This window comes from Gouania willdenowi, chromosome 11 (genome assembly GCF_900634775.1).
Source record: "Gouania willdenowi chromosome 11, fGouWil2.1, whole genome shotgun sequence".
NCBI classification, from domain to species: domain Eukaryota; kingdom Metazoa; phylum Chordata; class Actinopteri; order Blenniiformes; family Gobiesocidae; genus Gouania; species Gouania willdenowi.
In genome coordinates, this window is record NC_041054.1 from 10,257,187 (window position 1) to 10,277,147 (window position 19,961).

The following is a 19,961-nucleotide window of genomic DNA, read 5'->3' on the forward strand; positions in this document are numbered from 1 at the left end:
TAATTGATAGTTCTGACAATTCTTTCAATGAACTGACCACAGATTGCGGAGTCGACAAGTGCTAGTTTCTAATTGAAGGGGCGGGGCCATAATGGTGGCTGTAAAAAGCAATTAAAAGGTCACAAACCATCCGCGGCTAACGACAAACGTCAATCTTTTTTACAATATACCAAATTAAAATACTTTGATCCTAGGCCAACTCTTTATTTTAGGCAATCAAAGACAGTACTTTGTACCAACAGTATGTTTTCACCAGGGAAAAAGTTGGATTGGTTAGGATAAGTCAGTTTTTAATTCAGTCTTAATGGCATGTGAGAAGACTACAGAACTGCTTTTGCTCAATTCCTAAACATCATCTAAATGGCACAATAAAAACTGGTGATAGAAACACCAGAATTTTTAAAAAAAGCATAAAATCTCTAAGTTGGCGCTTTAATGATTAAGTATTTCAGACATTTGGATATTGAAATGTCTCCCAAAAGCACCACGGAAACACTTTTTCCGCAAATACATGTGCGGTCCCTGGTCACATGACCACTGCTCTCCAACGCGGTACATGTAAACAGGAGAGCGGGACATTTCTTAGCATTATACTTTATAAGGAGTTTTGGAGCTTCCATCTTTTTGCAGTGAAGGAGTTACACGGCTCCTCCCCAAAACAACCTTCACTGGAAACATGTTCCAAGCGCAATTACACCTTGTCGACATTTGGAGATTTTTTATTTTGTGAAAACCTGTAATGGAAACGCAGCTAATGAATCTATTTGATGCATCGACCCAGCAATATAGGGAAGATGCATCTCCCTGTCTGACTGGGGTATTGTGGAAGATCTGCAATATCATGCATATGTTTAATTTGTAATCATAACTTCTCAAATACAGAACAATTTATTTTTACCAAGACCAGGAAACTAAAAACTCTTAAAAAAAAAAAAACAAAAAAAAAAAACCAGCTCCCATGTTACGCAATATAAGTCGTGGAATATGGTTTTGAAGTTTTATTTGTTATTTTTCTCCAAACTGGTTGTATGACACAGAAGTGCAAATCCCAGCATGATCAACTCTCACAAAATCATTACAGCACCTTTTCAGCATCACTAAAATATTTTCAATATTCAGAAATAATAAATACTGAATTTACCAAGAGTTTCAGTCATTTACAAAACACAGACCACAACAGTACATTTGAGTCATATTGAGAATTATTTTTTTTTGATTCATTTTCTTTGATCTTTTGTTGCACAAACTCCATAGTTGCACATACAAACATCTACAGTTTCTACACACGGTACATTGAATTTCTGAATGTAATTATATTTAGAGGATTTTTTTTTTTCATCAGTTGATAAACATGTCAGTGTGAAACCAAAGAAAACCAGAAGTCTGATGGTGTGGGTTAATCGGGAATAGTCAGTGTGCTCTAAATGTTCAAAGAATAGAAATCATGCTGTAAATTCCTGCACAGCCTGAACACATCACTATTTGCCCATAAGCTGCTGTTTAAAAAAAAAAAAAAAAAACCCAAGTTTGAAACCACTGATGGTTTGCACACTTATATAGAATAAAACTCGTCATTTTAACAAAGATTAAACGTTTACAGGAGCTTTAAGGGAAAGGAGTGATGTTCTCTAGTGAGTTTACCCCTTTTTTAATATTGATTAATGTAAACAAACGTATGTGACAATGTACAATTAGTACATCATTTACAAAGATTTTTGGCTCCCTTTGCTCAGATCTATTGCCTTTTCCGGCCTTATTTCTCTTGTCCTACGACAAAATGAACTGCATGATTGCAAGCGTCCTCCCGAAAGGATCGGGCATATATCTGTATATTTCTCTATATATATATTTATATATGAATATAAAAAGTTGCCTGGGTCCATGTTTAACAAGGAGCACAGTCACCACTAACTTACTTCCAGAACAGATACTCAAGTTTCACCATTTTTAACCCCACTTTGATTAAGAACAATCACAGCAAGCGACAAATCTGTCATCATACGACAATGAAAACACGAGTTCTTGCTGTGGACAAAAAACAGCTGGCATACAAGACGTCCAAGAAGTCAGACAATACGATACAAACATGCGTCACAATCAGTTGAATACGGAGGGTTAAGGGGAATCGGGGTAATATTTTAGTTGGATTCCATTTTTTTTTTTTTTTCCTTTTCTATCACCAGTGACTATACCTTTAATGAGTTTTATTTCAAAGATCAAACTATCAGCAAAAGAGCACGAAAAGTCTGCTGTGAAGGAAAAAAGAATCATTTCTAAACTGCATATTTCATAGTTTTTAGTCGTGTAATAATAATCTGTGGTCCCCACTGAGCTGTAACGCATCTCAGGGACAAAAACAGGAACAAAATCAGAGTAGAAAAATATGTGAGACAATTTAGTTCAGCTCAAACACACAGACACATCTGATAATTTATCTAACAAGCTAAAACCTTAAATGAACAGCAAAGGCCAAATGTGTTAACGTGAGCTAGAATCCCCAGAAAATATGCCTCATATTTTGCTTTCTGAAATTCATTCATTCTTCTGCATTCATCCTGAGGCCTGACAACGTGAAATATCATTTTGGGGGACAACGCATCTGCAGTCAGCATGTGGTTAGCTTTGCATAGCAGGTGGTAACAGCAGAGCCGACGGAGCGTTTCTTTGCCTCTGAAAGAGCAAAACAAGACTGTCCAATCATTCGAGGGGGAACAGAAGCTTTGCACATACCCATCCACACACACATATACATACATATACATACAAGCGTTCACACACATCCATGCACCTTAATCTCCAGAGTAAGAGTCCCCGACCTGTTTCTCACTTGTCACATGTTGATTGTAAATGTTAAACGGATACAACGTTGTTTGTTTCTGCTCAGATTTATCAAGATTACCATCGTAGGATGTGATCGTTCCCATTGTAGCTCTTTCAGAATAAAAGCCTGTGGAGAAACTGTTACTGGGGCTGGTTGGGGACCACTGCTCCTTGGAGCGTATTAACAGTCACACTCTCACTCGCTGATTGTCGGCACACATTTTCATGTCGACCTTTGGAGAAATCATACCAAAGTACAGTGATATGTATAAATGAGAAAGAGGGAGCAATCCGGGCCTCCATCTTTACACTAAACATTACAATTTCCTCATGCTTTCCATCTCAAACCAACTTTCTGAGCCGTAGCTTTGCCTTATTCAACTATCACTTGGCAAGTAAATTCAGTTTAATGACTTAAAATGAGCCATTAAAATATAAATTAGTTGTATTTTTGTGTAATTTTTAATATATTGGCCATTTTAGTTGTGCTTACATACATGCCATTGTCTAATTAAGGGGACTGGTTGTGCTTCCTTGCTTTGTAATAATTAAAAATTCAAAAAAAATTCAAAAAAAATTCAAAATTAAGCCTCAACTACAATTTTTCAAAGCATTTAATTATCCTTACCATCCAGTTAATCTGCTCAGTAAGATGGTAAAAACACATTTTGGTGTTTTGTTGAGGTAAATAACTGGAGCTGAGCTAATGTGTGTGCAGTGGTGTTTAAAATCTGAGATAAACTATGAAAATTAGCTTGTTTGAGTGATTCTCAAGCTTTTTGTTAGTTGTCTGTCCTTAGGGTAAAATCCCACCCACATAATTTTAAACCCCTGAGCCTCTGTTTATATTTTATAGGAGTTTAAGTGAATTTCAATAAACTAATTTCCTTTTCTCTCTTCCGCAACACTTCCTCCATGAAAAAGGACTTTACAAATTAATTTCTCCCTAAAGTAACCTTAAATCTCTGTCCTGGCTTTTATCAAACTAACCAGTTTCATGCATCCTGCTGTTGGATAGACTTCACCAAACCGGCTGCACTAATTCACACCAATTCATCGAAACATACACTCATGCAACCATTTACACACCACTGATAAAACAAATGCACCAGTCTTAGAATCTGCTCTCTGCATTAGCACCGCTCCCATGCCACAATCCTAACAACCACCATCATCATCATCATCATCACACAGACGGGGAAGGAAAGAGTAACACTAAGGATCAAACCGTTCCCATTTAAAACAGAGAATCCTGTGAAGTGTGTGTTTGCAGATAACTGAAGCCTCACTGGAATGTTTAAAAGTATTTGGTCGGCAGTGGTCAAAGGTCAATAGGATATTTGGCAAACTTAAAGACATCCTTAAATTTAACCTTAAATGGCTTTTTAGCGGGGAAAACCTCCAACTAAACTTGTTAGCGAGCCTGACAATGCTGGGCAGGAAAAACAGAAGCACTTTCACTGAGTTTGAGGACACGGAAGAAAAAGAAAAGTGACCACACACAGATGAGCTTCTTTGTTCCCCCAAAAAAATGGCTTTTTGAAAGTCTTATCTTTGTCCTTCCATTGTCCAACTATGGGCTTTTTATCCAAACTGCAGGTTTCTATTCCACCCTCTTTAGCACGACTTCTCTACCAGCCGACAGAGAGGCTGAAATAAGGTGTTATCACGACACAGGTTAACTTCTTTATCTACATCTGTGTGTTCTTCCCTTATAGTCACACACTTTAAAGGATGAAATCCACATTTCAAAGGATTCTGCGCTTACAATGAGGACGGCGGTCTGTTCAGTTGGAGGATGTTCAGGCTCTGCTTATCTAACTCCAGCTGAGCTCTGCTGGTCTTTGTGGCTCCTACTGCAACACTTGGCCTCTGGTTTCAGGCAGCTTGGTAGCGAGGAAGCTACCGGCAGCTAAAGCTCCTGCCGCAAAGATGATGGGGACGGCCTTGGTGATCCCCACAAACGACTGGAAGATGCTGATGCCCAGTACGGCCGCCACTTTGCACAAAGCATTCAGGAAGCCGAACGCTGTGGTCCTGATGAAGAAGAAAAATACATGTGACAAGAATTACAACTTTTTTACTGTTTTGTTTTTTCTTTTCGAGGGCTCTCATCAGTGTCGACGTCAAGGGGGGGGGGGCATTCGCGGGCTGTGCCCCCCCAGCTGACCTACTGTGATTTGGTCTTTGAAAGCTCAGTTCACCTTTTATCAGAGGGGTAGAGCTCCACTGTGATCACATCCAGAGCGTTCCACGATGCGATGCTGATGCCTCCGAACAGACACAAAAGGGCAATCATCCCCGACTCACTGTTTCCAAACATCAGGAAGAAGCAGCTGACACAGGATATGACGCTGGATCCCGCTGAGAGGAGAGAAGTCACAGAGTGTCACTGAGCTCACACTGCATCACCGTCTCTGTCCGAAGGCACCACCTACCCAGCATCCGCAAGCGCCCGATTTTGTCCATCAACAGTGCGGACACGATGTTGCCAGGCAACACTGCCAGGGTGCCGAGGAAGCTGACAAAATAAATCATGTAGGCATTGTTGAAATCGTCGCTGAAGTCGAGTATGCAGCCCTCTTTGTTGTGCAGAAACGTGCTGTTGATGAGTTTACAGTCGACGAACCGGTACTTGAACAAATCTGTGGGAGAAAAAAGTTGAAGTCACTGCTCTAAAGAAAATGAATGCACAAAAGATACATTTTCAGACAATCACAGGTTTACTTTACAATAACATGTTTGTATCCAATACGAATAAGAAATAAAAATCTACCATTTACCTGTGTTATAAAACAAACTGGCAATGAAGGTGCAGTTCCTGAAGAAGGTGTGTGTGGAGGTGATGTCCTCAAAGTAACACTCCTCAAACACAGAGTCCTCAAACACCATCGACTTCATCTTCAGGTTCAGGAACCTGACAAAAAAATGAAAACCAGTTATATGACGCTATTTTTTTTCATTTAAAGTTGAGGGTGCGGCCGATGCGGCGAGTGCTCTGTGTGAATTTTTCGGTCAGTCGCACACGCATGTCCAGTGAAAGCGGGTGTCGGGAGGCAGAATATTACTGACAGCGGTGCTGGCTCATATGCATTTACGGTGGGAAGTGCGTATAAAATGTACAAGGTTTAAAATCTAAGATATATCTCACCCAGATTTTAATAGTAGGAAATAATTAACAGTTTTAAAATCACCATGTTGGGTTTGTTCAGAGTCCAGACTCGACGTGATCACTTAGTCCGGACTAAGAGCGATGTACTGTAACAGTCTGGTTCCAGTAAAGCTGTAAATGGACTGATGTGCAGATGCGGGGCAGTGAGAAGGAGACTTCATGTGGAGATGGAAACTTATCAGTTGAAACTCATCAGAATACACAGAAATACAAGGAAATCTCAGTTAAAGCAAACAGGACTACAGCAGCCCGCCTACCTGCCTGTTCTGATTGGCCAAGTCATTTGAACGGCACCCTTATCAGCCAATAGAGTGCGGCCATATGCAACGGCGCAGCCTTTACGTGGATTATTGTTGGAAATCTGCTAAATTATTGAAATGTGGCCAATAAAGAATAGCTAGAATATGGTACTTATTATGTAGTCAAACACCTGAGAAATAAAAATGATATTACAGATTTCCTACTTGTCGTTGAAGTAATGTCCTTCACGGTGCACTTGGTTTTCCAGGGTGAAGTTAAAGGTCACGTGCTCCACTCGTTCTTTGGTGAAGGTCTTTGTGCGAGAATCGTATTCCTGCTTCTGGATATATTTGATCATGTCGGGGAACCACACGGTCAGCCCGTAGTAGCTGCATGGGGGGGGGGGCAGAGGAGAGGGTTACACATGAGGGGGAAAAGTGTGAGGGAAAGTGGACTGTCATTTGACATCGGCTCACCTGAAGGACATGGAAAACCACACAGCCATGAGCATGAAGGTGGTCCGTTTGTATTGCGGGCTGAAGCAGGCGAGGATGTTATTACGGATCTGCAACAAGCAGAAAAGGTTTGTTATAGACCACGTGTCAAACTCAAGGCCCTTGAGAGCATCAAATTCGGCCCACTCGAGAAAATAAAATGACAGAAAAAATATGAAACATTATAGAAATATTTCTAAATTTTCATCAAATTATTTCATGAAATTTCCCTAAATTCCCCAAATCAGGGAAATTTAAGTGACTATCCTGCAGTGACTGATTAACTCACATACTTTATCACTTACCGTATTTTTTGGACTATAAGGCGCACCAGATTATAAGGCGCACTATCAATGAATGGGTCTGACTGGGTCTATTTTCATACATAAGGTGCACCGGTTTGTTATTATTATCATTACTATTATTATTAAGACTCATTAAGCGAAATAAAAGTCAGATAAGTCAAACTTTATCCAACTCATTAACAATAACTCTCAACATTGTTCAGGTTTAACACATAAAATACAGAACAATACACTCACTTTTTCAGTTCAGTATGTTGAAGCACAGTAGTTAATTTCATATATAAGGCGCACCTGATTATAAGGCGCACTGTTGATTTTTGAGAAAATTAAAAGGATTTTAAGTGCGTCTTATAGTCCGAAAATGACGATATATATAATTTATACATCATTTACACGTGGAAGTGCAAACCAGGGCACATTAAAGTCTAAAATCTGTGACCCATTTAAGCTCAACCTGGTCCGTATTTGACCCCTGAACTAAAATGAGTTTAAGACCCCTGTTTTAGACATTATTCTTTACTTTTCTAAATCCCACACGAGGCTGGCACAACTTGCATGTGTCCATACTTTGCTTCGACAGTGTGTATCATGCCAGTAGACATTGAATTTGCTCTGCATGCAGCCATGCTTTGTTCCCCTCTGCAGTAACACTGTTGGTCTTTTCAGAGTCAAAGCGCCTCCACTGTTTTTCTAACAGTGATTATGAAGTAGGTGATGAACAAACAGGAGGAGGATGAGGAGGTGTGTAGGCGGGGGTTCGCAGCTGAACGGAGGCTGAATGCAAATGCAACCAAGCAAAGATGTTTCCAAATCTATTCCACTCACTGTCACAACCAAACAATACAAGGGAAAGTGAAGCGTTGCAGTTACTAATGAACTGCATTGGCTTTGTCTAAGAACGGTCAGACTGTGTCAAATAACAAGTGGAAACTAAAACCGTCTGTTTGCCCGAGCCTGATCTACATTTGTGTTTCATCGTGTGCTAATAGATGGTTTCTCACCTGTTGGGAAAGGCTGATGATCTTCAGTCTGTAGCGTTGCCACATTGGGGTGTCAGTGCCAGTATCCACCAACTCATCCATCTGCTTCACAGTCTTGATTTGGGTGACCTTGCATCAAAGAGAACAGACTTCATCAGGGATTAGGGAGTCCAACGGAGCGGAAAATATCTAAACTACTGCAGGTGTCTCTAATGAAAAGCAAAACTCCTCACAGCATCATCATCACACATCATTATCATTAGCTAACTTATGGCTTATATAGCCCTTAAGCTCATAGTGAGCTCAAGGGCATTTCTTTAGCATTGTACTTGTTTTTTTTCCTGATTTAACTCAACTTAACTGTGGCACCTTTTCTGTCTTTGAGGCACAGCCATTGAGAACTTAAACATTTCTACATTCCACCGAATCAGTTTTTCCCCCCATCGTTTATACCTTGTTGCAGAATACAGGCAAACCGTAAAGCTGTATACACACCCATACACTCAACATAGGTCTAACACACAGACCCTAATGTTAACTTTAAAACAGGGGTGTCAAACTCATTTTCTCTCAGGGATCAAATACGGAGCAGTTTCATCATATGCGGCCGCAGATTTCGGGTAGGGATTATAAAGCAATATTATTGTGCCCTAGTTTGCACTTCCACGTATAACTGATATAAACAGTTTGTAAAGCACGGACAATATCCAAGCAATAATTGACAGATAACGGGAACTTTAATTCAAATTTTCTTAATTTTGATGACAAAATGTTCTGTAATTTAAGGCAATTTCTTTGGACTGTTTCAGAATTATTTTAGAGTTATTTTGACAATTTATGACTGCAGTCATGTGAAACACATACAGGTACATACATAGTGAGCCCCTGCAAATATTCTGGACAGTGATATCTGCAACTGAAGCATTTGGTAATTTACAGTACACATTAATTAATGCTATTCATTTTTACTTCCTTCTGCAAGTCAATTTGAATGCTCTAAAGGACCGGATTTGGCCCCCGGGCCTTGAGTTTGACACATTTTCTTCAAAGCCTCCAGTTACTGAAACATGATGCCATGGTGAAATCCAAACTTTTTTATCATAGTTTTAATGATGGCTCAGAGTATCTGTGTTTTCCTCCATGCTTTAGAGTTGGAAATGTCCTCCCTGGTGATGAACAGGATCTACAGTAGCAAACATATGTCCTGAAATATCTTATTCATCTGTAAATCTAATAAGTTGAGAAGATGAATGGATGTATAAGTCATCCAGAGACATGTCACTCCTGCCTTAGTGCTGGTGTAGTCAGATACTCACAGAGAAAACCTTCTCTGGGTGACCCTTGGCACGCATGTTGGTGTCGTGAACCTGCTTTAGAATCATCCAGCCTTCGTCATGTTTGCCATTCTGTTGGAGGGCAGACAACCACAGATTACTTCCTTTAACTCACTCCAGCTCCTTCAGGCTTGGTTTCAGAGACGCTGCAGTACAGTATCTAACCAACGGTCACCAGGTGCATGTGCTGACCTCTAAGTAGAAGCGAGGGCTCTCCGGCATGGCACTGAGGGCAGCGATGGCAGCGACAGAAGGAAACGCACACACCAACACAAACACCCGCCAGCTGTGGAACTGATACGCTGAGCCCATCTGGAAACTCCAGCCTGAGGAAAGAGCAATAATGAACAAACCCAAATCCATCATCCGGAAACCAGCTTCCACATGGTGTCACAGGTCGATGAAAAAAAAGGTCAAATGGTCCGTTGGCTTTAATAAAAACCCTTATTGTGACACAATATGAACCCAGCTCAGCTGTTATTAGTTCCTCCCTAAAGGTGAGTGGGGGGTCATCCTTCAGCATTTCCCCAGCTAACATGCTTATCACCATGCTGTTATAGACCAGGTTCATGGAATGTGTATTTAGACCAAATGTTATAGAGTGACTACGGGGCCATTCTTTGGAGCAGGCAAGGGAAATTTAAATATACAAACTTCATCTAAAGCTTTCACTACATTTGAAGAAAACTCTTCCACCTTTACATTTGAGCCAACAATGAGCACATTACAACCGTTTACACAATCATTTTTTAATAGACAGTAGCAATTGGGAGATTGATTAACCAATCAAAATGAACGCCACACTGTCTTGTGTTAGTTTCATTTAAAAAAGCTGCTGTTTTATATGAAAAGCTTGTGTAAGCCAAAACTGGATTTGAACATGATCTGAAAGGTAAGACAGTTTAGTGTCATACAGTTACTTCTCTAATCTTTGAGTTTTATTCCCATTTGCTTTTGTAATGTATTCTATAGAAGTACTGTGTGCGACGTCCTGAGATATTGGAAACTGAAAATGGAAGAAAAATAAGGACGCACGAATATCGACACATACTCCACTCACTTAATTGTTCATATCTCAAAAAGTATTCATCTGATCAAACTAAAAATGTACAATTAAATTATTAAGGAACGATTGATAAAAAAAAAAATCAGAATTTTTTTAGACTGAAGTGCGTGGGATATCCTGAAAATGTGTTGAAATGACATAGACTAACCCTGAAATAAAAGTAAACCTTGCTTGAAGCAAATACGCAGGTTTTTTAACTCTACATTCTAAGCTTACTACATCAGACATTTATCTAAAATACAGAGTAGATGTCTGATTGGATGAAGAGATTGCATCCATTCATTCTTTATTAGCACTTTAGCTTTAAACTAAAAATGGAGGCTTTAGATATTAGGCTCAGATATTATAGGACACAGAGCACATTTTTTTGCCCTGACATGATAGCTACCCTGTACTTAAATCACCAAGAACTGTAATGCTATTAAAGGTTATTTTGTAGAGTGTAAATAATTCAAGTAAAAACTATTGTAATATTTTTTTGTTGCAATGAAGGAATAAATGTTTCAAACTAAACACGGTTCTGAAATGGGTTTGTAATCATGTCCTTATTCAAGGGAAAGGAAAACCTATCACCATGCTCCAATGTAATATGGGTTCTATACTTCTATTCGACTATTCCCACAAGCAAAATCCAAAATGGGAGGATCAATATCTCGCCCACAGGGAAGGGCGAGCCAGTCTCACTGCACACCCTGATTAATGACTGTACTCACCATAATGTGGGATGATAGCCCAGGCCATGGCCGACGCGTAAATTCCCCCGATCATCCAGAACATGCAGAGCCAGCTCAGGTGCTCGCCGCGCTTCTCTTGGGCCAGAAACTCAGAGTAGTAGGAGAACACGATGGGAATGGAACCACCGATTCTGCAAAGTTGAGCAGTCAACTGAGTTTAAAAAAAAAAGGGATTATTGGCTAGAAAAGAAACTCGGGACAATGTGGAATTACCAAAGGGAACACATATTTAGAGAGACTTGCATGATGTTTCTTCACCCAATGTGTTGCAAAACTATTTCAGTGAGAAACTGATGGATCCAATCACACTTTGCGAAACTTTTCAATTTACCAGTTCAGTAAACCTAAGAAATAGATCCCAAACTTTCCTCCACATGCTGCAAAGCGTGAAAAGTAAATGGTTGGTGATCACATCCCCTTGTCATTAAAATGTTGCAGTGCCACTGAAACCAGTAACCTTCATCGTCTCATTGCAGCACATTTCTTCAACAAACAAAAAAACATACACCAACTAGTGTTATGATGGAGACATTAAGCAATTTGTCATTACCCAACACCCGAAAGCAGGCGGCAGAACAGAAAGGTGCTGTAACCCTGGACGAAGGAAGAGAAGAAGGAGAAGATGCTGTTTATGGAGAGAGAGATGAGAAGAGACTGACGACGGCCTATCCGGTCAGCCAGAGCGCCCCAGAGGAAAGCCCCCACCATCATCCCAAAGTAGACGATCAGACCTGTGACGAGAGAGCAAAGCAAATGGAAACAAATGGGTTCGTTAATGGGGTTTGATTGCTGTTACTTCAGAGCCTCGATGCTGTCTTGTTTTTCCTTTGTTTCTATATTTAGAGACAAAGCAGGATTTTCCTTAGGCTGACAACAGCTTGTGCCAACACGGATTCAATTAATGTGAATATAATTTCTCACGTTGTCAAAAGATAATTAGTCAAATATAACACCAAGATTTAATATGAGTGAAAGGTTTGATTCTAAGCTATCTTTGGCTATGGTTTGAAACCCAAAAGTCCATCAAGCTTTTATTATCCGTTTATAAAATAAAGATGAACTGTCAATCAAAAACAATGGTAGAAAGATTTCCACGTTTTAACAATGATAAACTGTTCGACTTATTCAGTGGTATCAGATATCACCTCACTAAAAAGCAAGAACCTTTATCATCATTTCTGTTTGATATGGGAGAACAATAGAATGGGGAGGGATCCATTAATATAACAAACAGGCCAATGATAACTCAATCATATCAAATGACTAGTGTCAATAAAAGGCCTTGTTATTGCCAACAATAAATAATACAGATGGCGTCTTCTGTCCATATTTCCATATTTGATTGGATTTCTGCATGTTTTCATAAAGCTTATGAACAGCTAACAGACAAACAAGCAAACACCAGAAAAAAGGACATTGGAGTCATAAAACACATGCTAGTGTAGAAGCACTAGTTCATAACACAAATTAAGTTCTTAATTTTACAGTGACCTAACAAAATGGAATTGGCTGAATCTCTATGTTTGGTATTTGTGCCTTTTGAATCACTCACTAAAACATATTGTTAAAAATCCTGCTACTTTGCTTCATCATTTTTCCATTTTGCAAGCTTAAAGGAGTGATTTCACACATTAAATTAGTCATAGGCCTATCTTTACTGGGAGGAGCATCTAGTCAATAACAATACAGTGATCAATTCAGATGATTTAAAAGGATTTAGTGGAAGAATAATGTTGCAGCAGGTTTTGAGTTAACTGCAAGTTTTCTGGATATCTAACGTAAACATTAAAGACAACAATGCACACACAAAAGCGTAATATGCATGGCCATTCTTTGTGAGGGTCTTACCAAGCATGCTTTTGTTGGGTTCAGACAGACACATGTCCTTCTCGGCACTGGGGAGGACAAAACTCACGACAAAGATCTCCACACCATCTGCCATGAGAGCAAGTCCCAGCACAAAGTACAGGCTCCACTGGAACTTCCCGTGTCCACATTCTTGCAGAATAGTCTCGTACTGCTGGGCGAGCTCCTCCTGGTCCTTCCTCCTTTCAGCTTCAGACACTCCAACATCCCTGAACTGCTGCTCTCCCGCTCTTACAGACTCCGGACCACCGGCCAGGCTGCCTTTGCCTGAGTCGGCCCTGGGAATGCCCTGGTACTCGCCCTCATAGATCTCATCATCTTCATCATGGCCCTCCGTAGAGTCACTATGGCCACCTTCGTCATCATTGGCTGCCTGGCTGTCTCCGCGATAGTAGCCACCATCTTGGCTTCCCTGCATGGGGTAGTCATCGTCGTCATCCTCTTCGAAGCGGCTGTACGATCGCTTACTGTACTCATCGGTCATCCGATCCACCGAGCGGCCGACTTTCTTTGATGCTTGTCGCTTGACTTCTTTGGCAATGTCTTTGGCACCTTTTATAAAAGCAGTCCGGTTTTGATAGTTGTCCTCCATGTTAAAGAGGTTTAGAAGACTTATTAAGGGTCAAATGAAAAACTTGGAGGCAGCGTGGACAAGCTGGGCCTCAGTTAAGGTTTTACCTCCGATGTAAAAAACGTAATCCCTGATTTCTGGACTTACAAGAAGCTTTTACAGAATCTGAGGAGAAGATGGAAAGATTTGTTAGACAGACGCTGCATGTTGTTTACAATCTATCAGACCATTAATTATCTTTAGAGAGTCTAATGATGGCCGCCTCCAGGATATTCATTTATATCTCTGTTTACCTTTCCCTCCTGTAGTATCCTGGTAGCAACTATTAGGGTTAAGTAATGCTGAACGATTAACGTTAATCGCATCAATATTGAGGTTTTCACTACTGCAATAACCTAACCTCAGATGGTGAGGTTTTTTCTTCCATCTCCATCATTTGAGTGATATATATGTTCACCAATCAGAATTGCCGAGAACCACCTTCCTGAGCTGATGGCCAATCAGAGATGGTTACAGGACACAAGCTTGTATACGCTGCAGTGAGTCTTAGTTACCGCTCAGTTGAGTACGCTAACAACAACTACACTAGGGCCCTATAAAATCCATGTTACCGGAATCAACCATTGAAAACTGTTGAATGCGGAAATGGATGGAATCGGGTTGAAACACATTTTTTTAAATAGGGAAATGTTTTGGGGACTGCATTTTAGATGCACCGCCCGCTCCCCTCCCCTCCCATCCTGGTTGCTTCAAACACAGTCTAAACTGCACTAAACATTGTCTAAACTACCAAAAAACTATGCAAATCATCACTGACTTTTAAATCCGAGCCGACCAGTGCCCGCTTAACTTTAACGAGCCTGTAAACAACATTTTAACCAACATCTAATCAGAACTACAGAAGATCTGTGGTAAAAGTTGTTCTGTTGTTGTGGACGAGACCATCGATGCCAGGGATTGTAGAGTCTGAAACATCGTAGCCTAATGATAACTTTTGATACTGTCAAATATTCTGGCCCCTAGTGGTGAAAAAACTGATGTATGCTTGCGTCCATTTGTTTTTGTTTAATCATCACGGTCTAGAATGATGTCATCAAGGTCATTTAATTTAGGTTCATTTAAATTAAGTTGATCAAAACTTAATCAATAAACCTGCTCAGAATCAGTAAACCATTGATCCCTGAGGAGAAGTTGGGTGACATTAATGCTGCTCTCATACATCTTTATGTAACATGAATAATTAACAACTTATATCTACCATTTAATTGTATCTTACTTTATTTTTGACATACACTTTTGTTTAATTATGGGTTTTTTATTTATTAGTATGTATTTTGTTTCCTCACATGAGTTAAAAACTAATATTTTCTGAAAAAATTGATTAATATTTCTAAAAAAAATTTTTTTTTAAATGTATGTGGAAAACAGAATTTGGAAAAAGAATAAATAAAACGCATATGCATTTGAATGTATAAACTATTTTTAAAAATCGTGAAATGAATTACGATCTCAATATGTCATATGTGTCAATATGTTTTTTTGTCAAAATCGTGCAGACCTAGGGTTAAGACATTAAGGAAATGAAGGCTGGAGATTGTGCAAAAAAAAAAATGATGAGTTACCAAAAGACTGTTTCTCATAAACCCTTCCAAAGATGGCTCCTATCTGTTATTGTCACTGTGGTAACCATGTATCTCCTACGGCTACAAGCCTTTGGTCACAGTGCAGTGAAGCAGCACGTCACTTTAAAATTGCGGTGCGGAGAAAGATCAGATGGATGAAGAGGACACTTCATGACTCACAATAACGCTCACTTTCACCTCTGCTTCAAACAACAGGTTCCACCAGCTTTGTTTGACAGAGGTTCAATGTAACGCAGCCAGGCACAGAATTACACAAGCTGTTGAGGTGAGAAGTCGCTATTTCTAACCTTTCTCGAAAAACAAATCCAAGCTTGAGAGCCTTGAAAGGCAAAGTAAATCTAGTTGTATATCACATTTCATACACAAGGCAATTCAATGTGCTCAAAGCTTCCTTTTTGGAGTTGCAATCTAATCTAGAGGATTTCTATTGGAAATAACATAGATTTGAATAATATTTTTGGTCTATTTGCCATATTTTACAATCTAAAAAAAGTAATCTAAATCTTGAAATCCTTATTCTACAGCATAACTGTATTTAACACACTTGCATATTTTGTTCAAGGATTTAATTACATATTTTATTTCATTTATTCATGAAATAGAAAATGAAAGTGTATCTGCTGAGGATGTGCGCTAGTAGCTAAAGAAAATTGATGCAAGCTAATATTATTTTCCTGTATTTCTTGCATTTGCTACAACTGAGCTTCAACAGAAAGTCTGACGCTAGAAGGATTAGAATCCCATAATCAACGTTTTTCAAGGTGCACTTCCTGTTTCAGAATAAAAGCCTTTTGACTAACCCAATCATGGAAACTTTCCAAAGTCGCAATAAAAACTGTCCCACAGCTCTGTGGTTGACAATCCCTGCTTTAATATGGTATTTGCATTCTGATGTTGGAAGTCAATGGTTTTGCAGATGATGCATTTATTTCTGTCCACAGGTTTTACATTTGTTTAATTGCTTTGTCATGGTACGAATTGTCTGGGCTGAAAAGATTGGTAATTTTTTTTGGTACTTTGCACATGTTTTTGCTTCTTCCACCAAAATCTAGGACCAGTTCTGTTCAAACAAAATGCATAATTTCTCTTGAAAGATATAGAAAATCGAACTAAAATCACTGTTTTTACACTTGTTGGCCTCACCAGTACAAGTGATCATGCTTTAACTTGTTTATTACTTCTTTGCTGCAGTTGTACGTGATTAACTTGCAACAGTCAGTTTTGTCAGAGCTGTAACTGTATCGCTGCCTCAGTGATTTCATGTTTATGTTCAGATTCATTCAGAAAAACCCTTCCCATTATCCGTCACTGTCAGCATGCTGAGCGATTTACTGGCGCAGACACAGAACCCTGACTAGGCCGACTCACCAGAGCCAAACTGAGGGACTCTAACCTAATAATATCGCGCACTAAAGCACTTAGAGTTCCATAAACCACATCCTCAATGAAAACAAGCATGAACTCCAAAGTCTAAAAAGTATCAGCAGTGTGAAAAGCCAAGACGAAACTACTGAAGTGTTTCATCCTCAAGAGGCTGCACATCATACACAGCTGGTGTCATTGATTTAATGCTAACCTAGAACAAGTTACATTCCCTGTAAACAGGTCATTTCAAGGCATATAGGATGAAAGACACAGTGGTGGCTAAGCACAGTTATGTCTCAGGAATGTAAATATTGAATGTGTGTTACTGTAGCTTGAACTAATCCATGAACCTGAAAGGTGGCAGCTAGTCCGGATTCAAACTGTGAAAAAAGAAATATATGGAAAATAATCTCAACTAGACAAACTGCATTTCCCAAAAAAATTATTATCATGAATAACAGCGGAAGGAGCTGTGTTCAATGTTCCAATTGGTTTGAATGGTCAAATTTCAATTAATAACTGTTAAACTTAAGAAAACACAAGGAAATAATAGTTTCCTGTACTCTCTCACTAATTAACAAACAGTGTCTTGTTTGTAACAGAATTAACATCAGCATGTGTTTCATGCATGTGATGGAATGGATGCACGCCTAGTAAAAACTGAACGTGCGTCCACTTTTTCAATCCAACTGTTCGAGACCCAATAGCTTTATATATGATCTATTTATTTCAATTGATCTATTAAATATTTAGCATTCTGTGCTAAACACCTGGTTGCCAACATTTGCTATCTTTCTTTAATTGTTTTATTTTTTTCATTTAGAGATAAAATAACAAAAAAAGAAATGTCCTCTACCAATTAGGTACCTAAAGAAAATCAGTCTGATCCAGTGTTAATTTTGTTGACGAACAATTTTCACCATAGTTTTTGGCAACTGCATTTTTTAAAGTGACTATGACTACATTTTTTTACAATAAAAAAATGTGAATGAAAACTATACAAAAATATACTGATATTTTCATGAACTAATTAAAATGAAACTTGGGACGACATCCAATCAGAACTCATGTAAAAACAAGTTCTGATGAGCTACTGCTGGGCCCGCGAAACGTCTCCGCGCCGAATAGCACGTACCACGTTCCCAAGAATTCAGTGAAATGACCGTGTAAACAAATTAAAATGTGCGATGTAAAATCGTAATCTACATTGAATTACCTTCGAAACGATATATCACACGACTATGTTCCCATAAGTTTGGAAATGACAGGAAATGGGGGGCGGGCCCCATTTCAAAAAAGGGCTTTGAGTGACTCATCATATTAATTCAAAGAGTATTCATACCAAAGTGCATACCGATCTAATGAGAACTAACGGTCGAGTAGTCATTTGAAGAATGGGCCCCTATTATATATTGGTATGTGCCAATGATTCGGTACCACCAATTATTGTAATGTTTGACTCGAAATCGACTTTCTTTTCTTTTGGGCCCCCCCCCCCCCTGGGAAAATCGGGCTCTGAGCGTTGATACATACACATCCATGGATTATACCTTCCAAATCATAGCCTGATCTGTTCACGAATAACAGAGGAGTAGCGATTTTAACCACCAACAACAACAAAGTGAGTGGCGTTTTGAGTCCGGTAGCCCGGCGTAGTGTAAAATAAACTTACCGTGAAAGTTTCCTACGGTAGACAATGGGCATGCGCACCTGGCGAACTGCGTATGCGCGTCCGTCGTGTTGAAAAAAGGTACGAATCTTTCCTTTAATTTTTAGGGTTAGGGTTAGAATTTGGGTTTATCATAGTAGGAAAATTTAAGGTAGCGAAATATTGTACGCAAACATGTTAATGTTTACTGCGCTATTAGTGCTCATGCGCCTGTAGGAGGCTTTCACACGTAGGATTATTTTTCACTACACTGGCCTGAAAAAAAGGTTAAAACTATTAGAGATTAAGTCGACTGAAATTTAAAGCCTAACAGATTTAGTTGAATAATATCAGAACGAGACTATAACTGAAACTAGTCAAAGTAGTACAACTGAAACTAAATTAAACATGTTCTATCCAAACTAACAGTGGAGCACCAGTGTTGTCATAACACACTATAAAATGAACATTGATGCCTTTCAGGTGTCTTTAAATACAGACTGAGCTATTTCTCTTTCTGCAACAGGTAAAGCTGCACAAAGCTCACCTTTAATAACACAAATCATTGTGTTATTACATTTAAATAGGACTGTTCTCTCCTCTGAGCTGCTCACACAGCCCTGGTGAGGAGGATGAGGAGGATGAGGAAGGCCTGAGTGATGAAGAGGAGGGTGATTTCTATTGCTCTCTAGTGTCAGAAACCCCCATTAATGACGTGTGCTCCTTCTCCTTCATCCACAAATCGATTGGGATCAGTTTACCCTTTGGCTGCTGCAAGGAGGCCAAGTAGGCCACAGCATCACCGAGTATTGAAGAATATTAGTGTCATCATCATCATCATCATCATCATCATGATCACCTGACGACATCGCGTCAAAGAAATCCCCCCAAATCCTCCTGAGAGTCCTCCTATCCTACATCCTAGGCCTGTTTCTGTAGATAATGTAATGTAGATGCTAAATTTATTAATCATGCAGGATGTGATTGATTTTACACCAAATTGTTCCTTTTTAAAAAAATGTGTTAATCACATAGATTAGTGCGACCACAGCTGTTTCAAATAAGCAAAATGGCCTTCTCAGTGTTAGAGGCCAATTAGAGATGCTGCACATTGAGGATTTTAAAAACGCAAAAAAAAATAAATAAATAAATAAATCTGCGCAAATATGTGCGCATTAAAGATAAACGCGGTGGCGGCAGCAGTTTGTCGCGACACGGATTATTAAGATCATGAAATCACGTCTCGAGTCACAAAATCACGAAGAACACGCCCATCAGTTCTTCCTCAAAGATGTCTATGAGTGCACGGAGGGAGAAACAGCCCCATCGCCCTCACAGGACGCCATTGGCGGCTAATTAGTGAGACCTTACCGTGAAGCCTGGGATGGAGCGAGTCTCCTCAGCCCGGGATGAAGAGGATGAGGATGGAGGCGCGTGCGAGGCTGTTGCTGTGAAGCTACTGCTGCTGCTGATGATGATGATGATGATGCGTTGCGGTTTGAAGGAGCCCACGCCAGCCGTCCACGCACGTTCAGCTCGTGTCCCCTCCCCCACGCGTTTCTTCTGTGCGCACGTTCACTTCCATGTTGAAGCGGCGCGACGAACGCTTGCGCCATTTTCCCATCACTCGCGTGCACTTTTGTGCGCGTGTTCGATCAGGTGTTGCATGCTTTTGTGCGTGCGTGCGCGCGCGCGACTTAACAAGAGAGACAATAAAAAATAA

The 19,961-nt window shown here is 39.7% G+C and overlaps 1 protein-coding gene across 1 annotated transcript; it reads right to left on the reverse strand.

Moving 5' to 3' along the window:
* Positions 1–1,729: 1,729 nt before the first annotated feature.
* Positions 1,730–19,864, reverse strand: LOC114472108 (synaptic vesicle glycoprotein 2A-like). Its single transcript, XM_028461212.1, has 13 exons — positions 19,610–19,864; positions 12,994–13,747; positions 11,696–11,876; positions 11,125–11,276; positions 9,538–9,671; positions 9,328–9,417; positions 8,033–8,140; positions 6,709–6,797; positions 6,457–6,621; positions 5,604–5,737; positions 5,259–5,465; positions 5,025–5,184; positions 1,730–4,857 (listed from the first exon to the last, which is right to left on the reverse strand). The coding sequence occupies exons 2-13, from the start codon at positions 13,601–13,603 to the stop codon at positions 4,674–4,676; spliced, it is 2,214 nt and encodes a 737-aa protein (XP_028317013.1). The 5' UTR covers positions 13,604–13,747; positions 19,610–19,864; the 3' UTR covers positions 1,730–4,673.
* Positions 19,865–19,961: the final 97 nt, after the last annotated feature.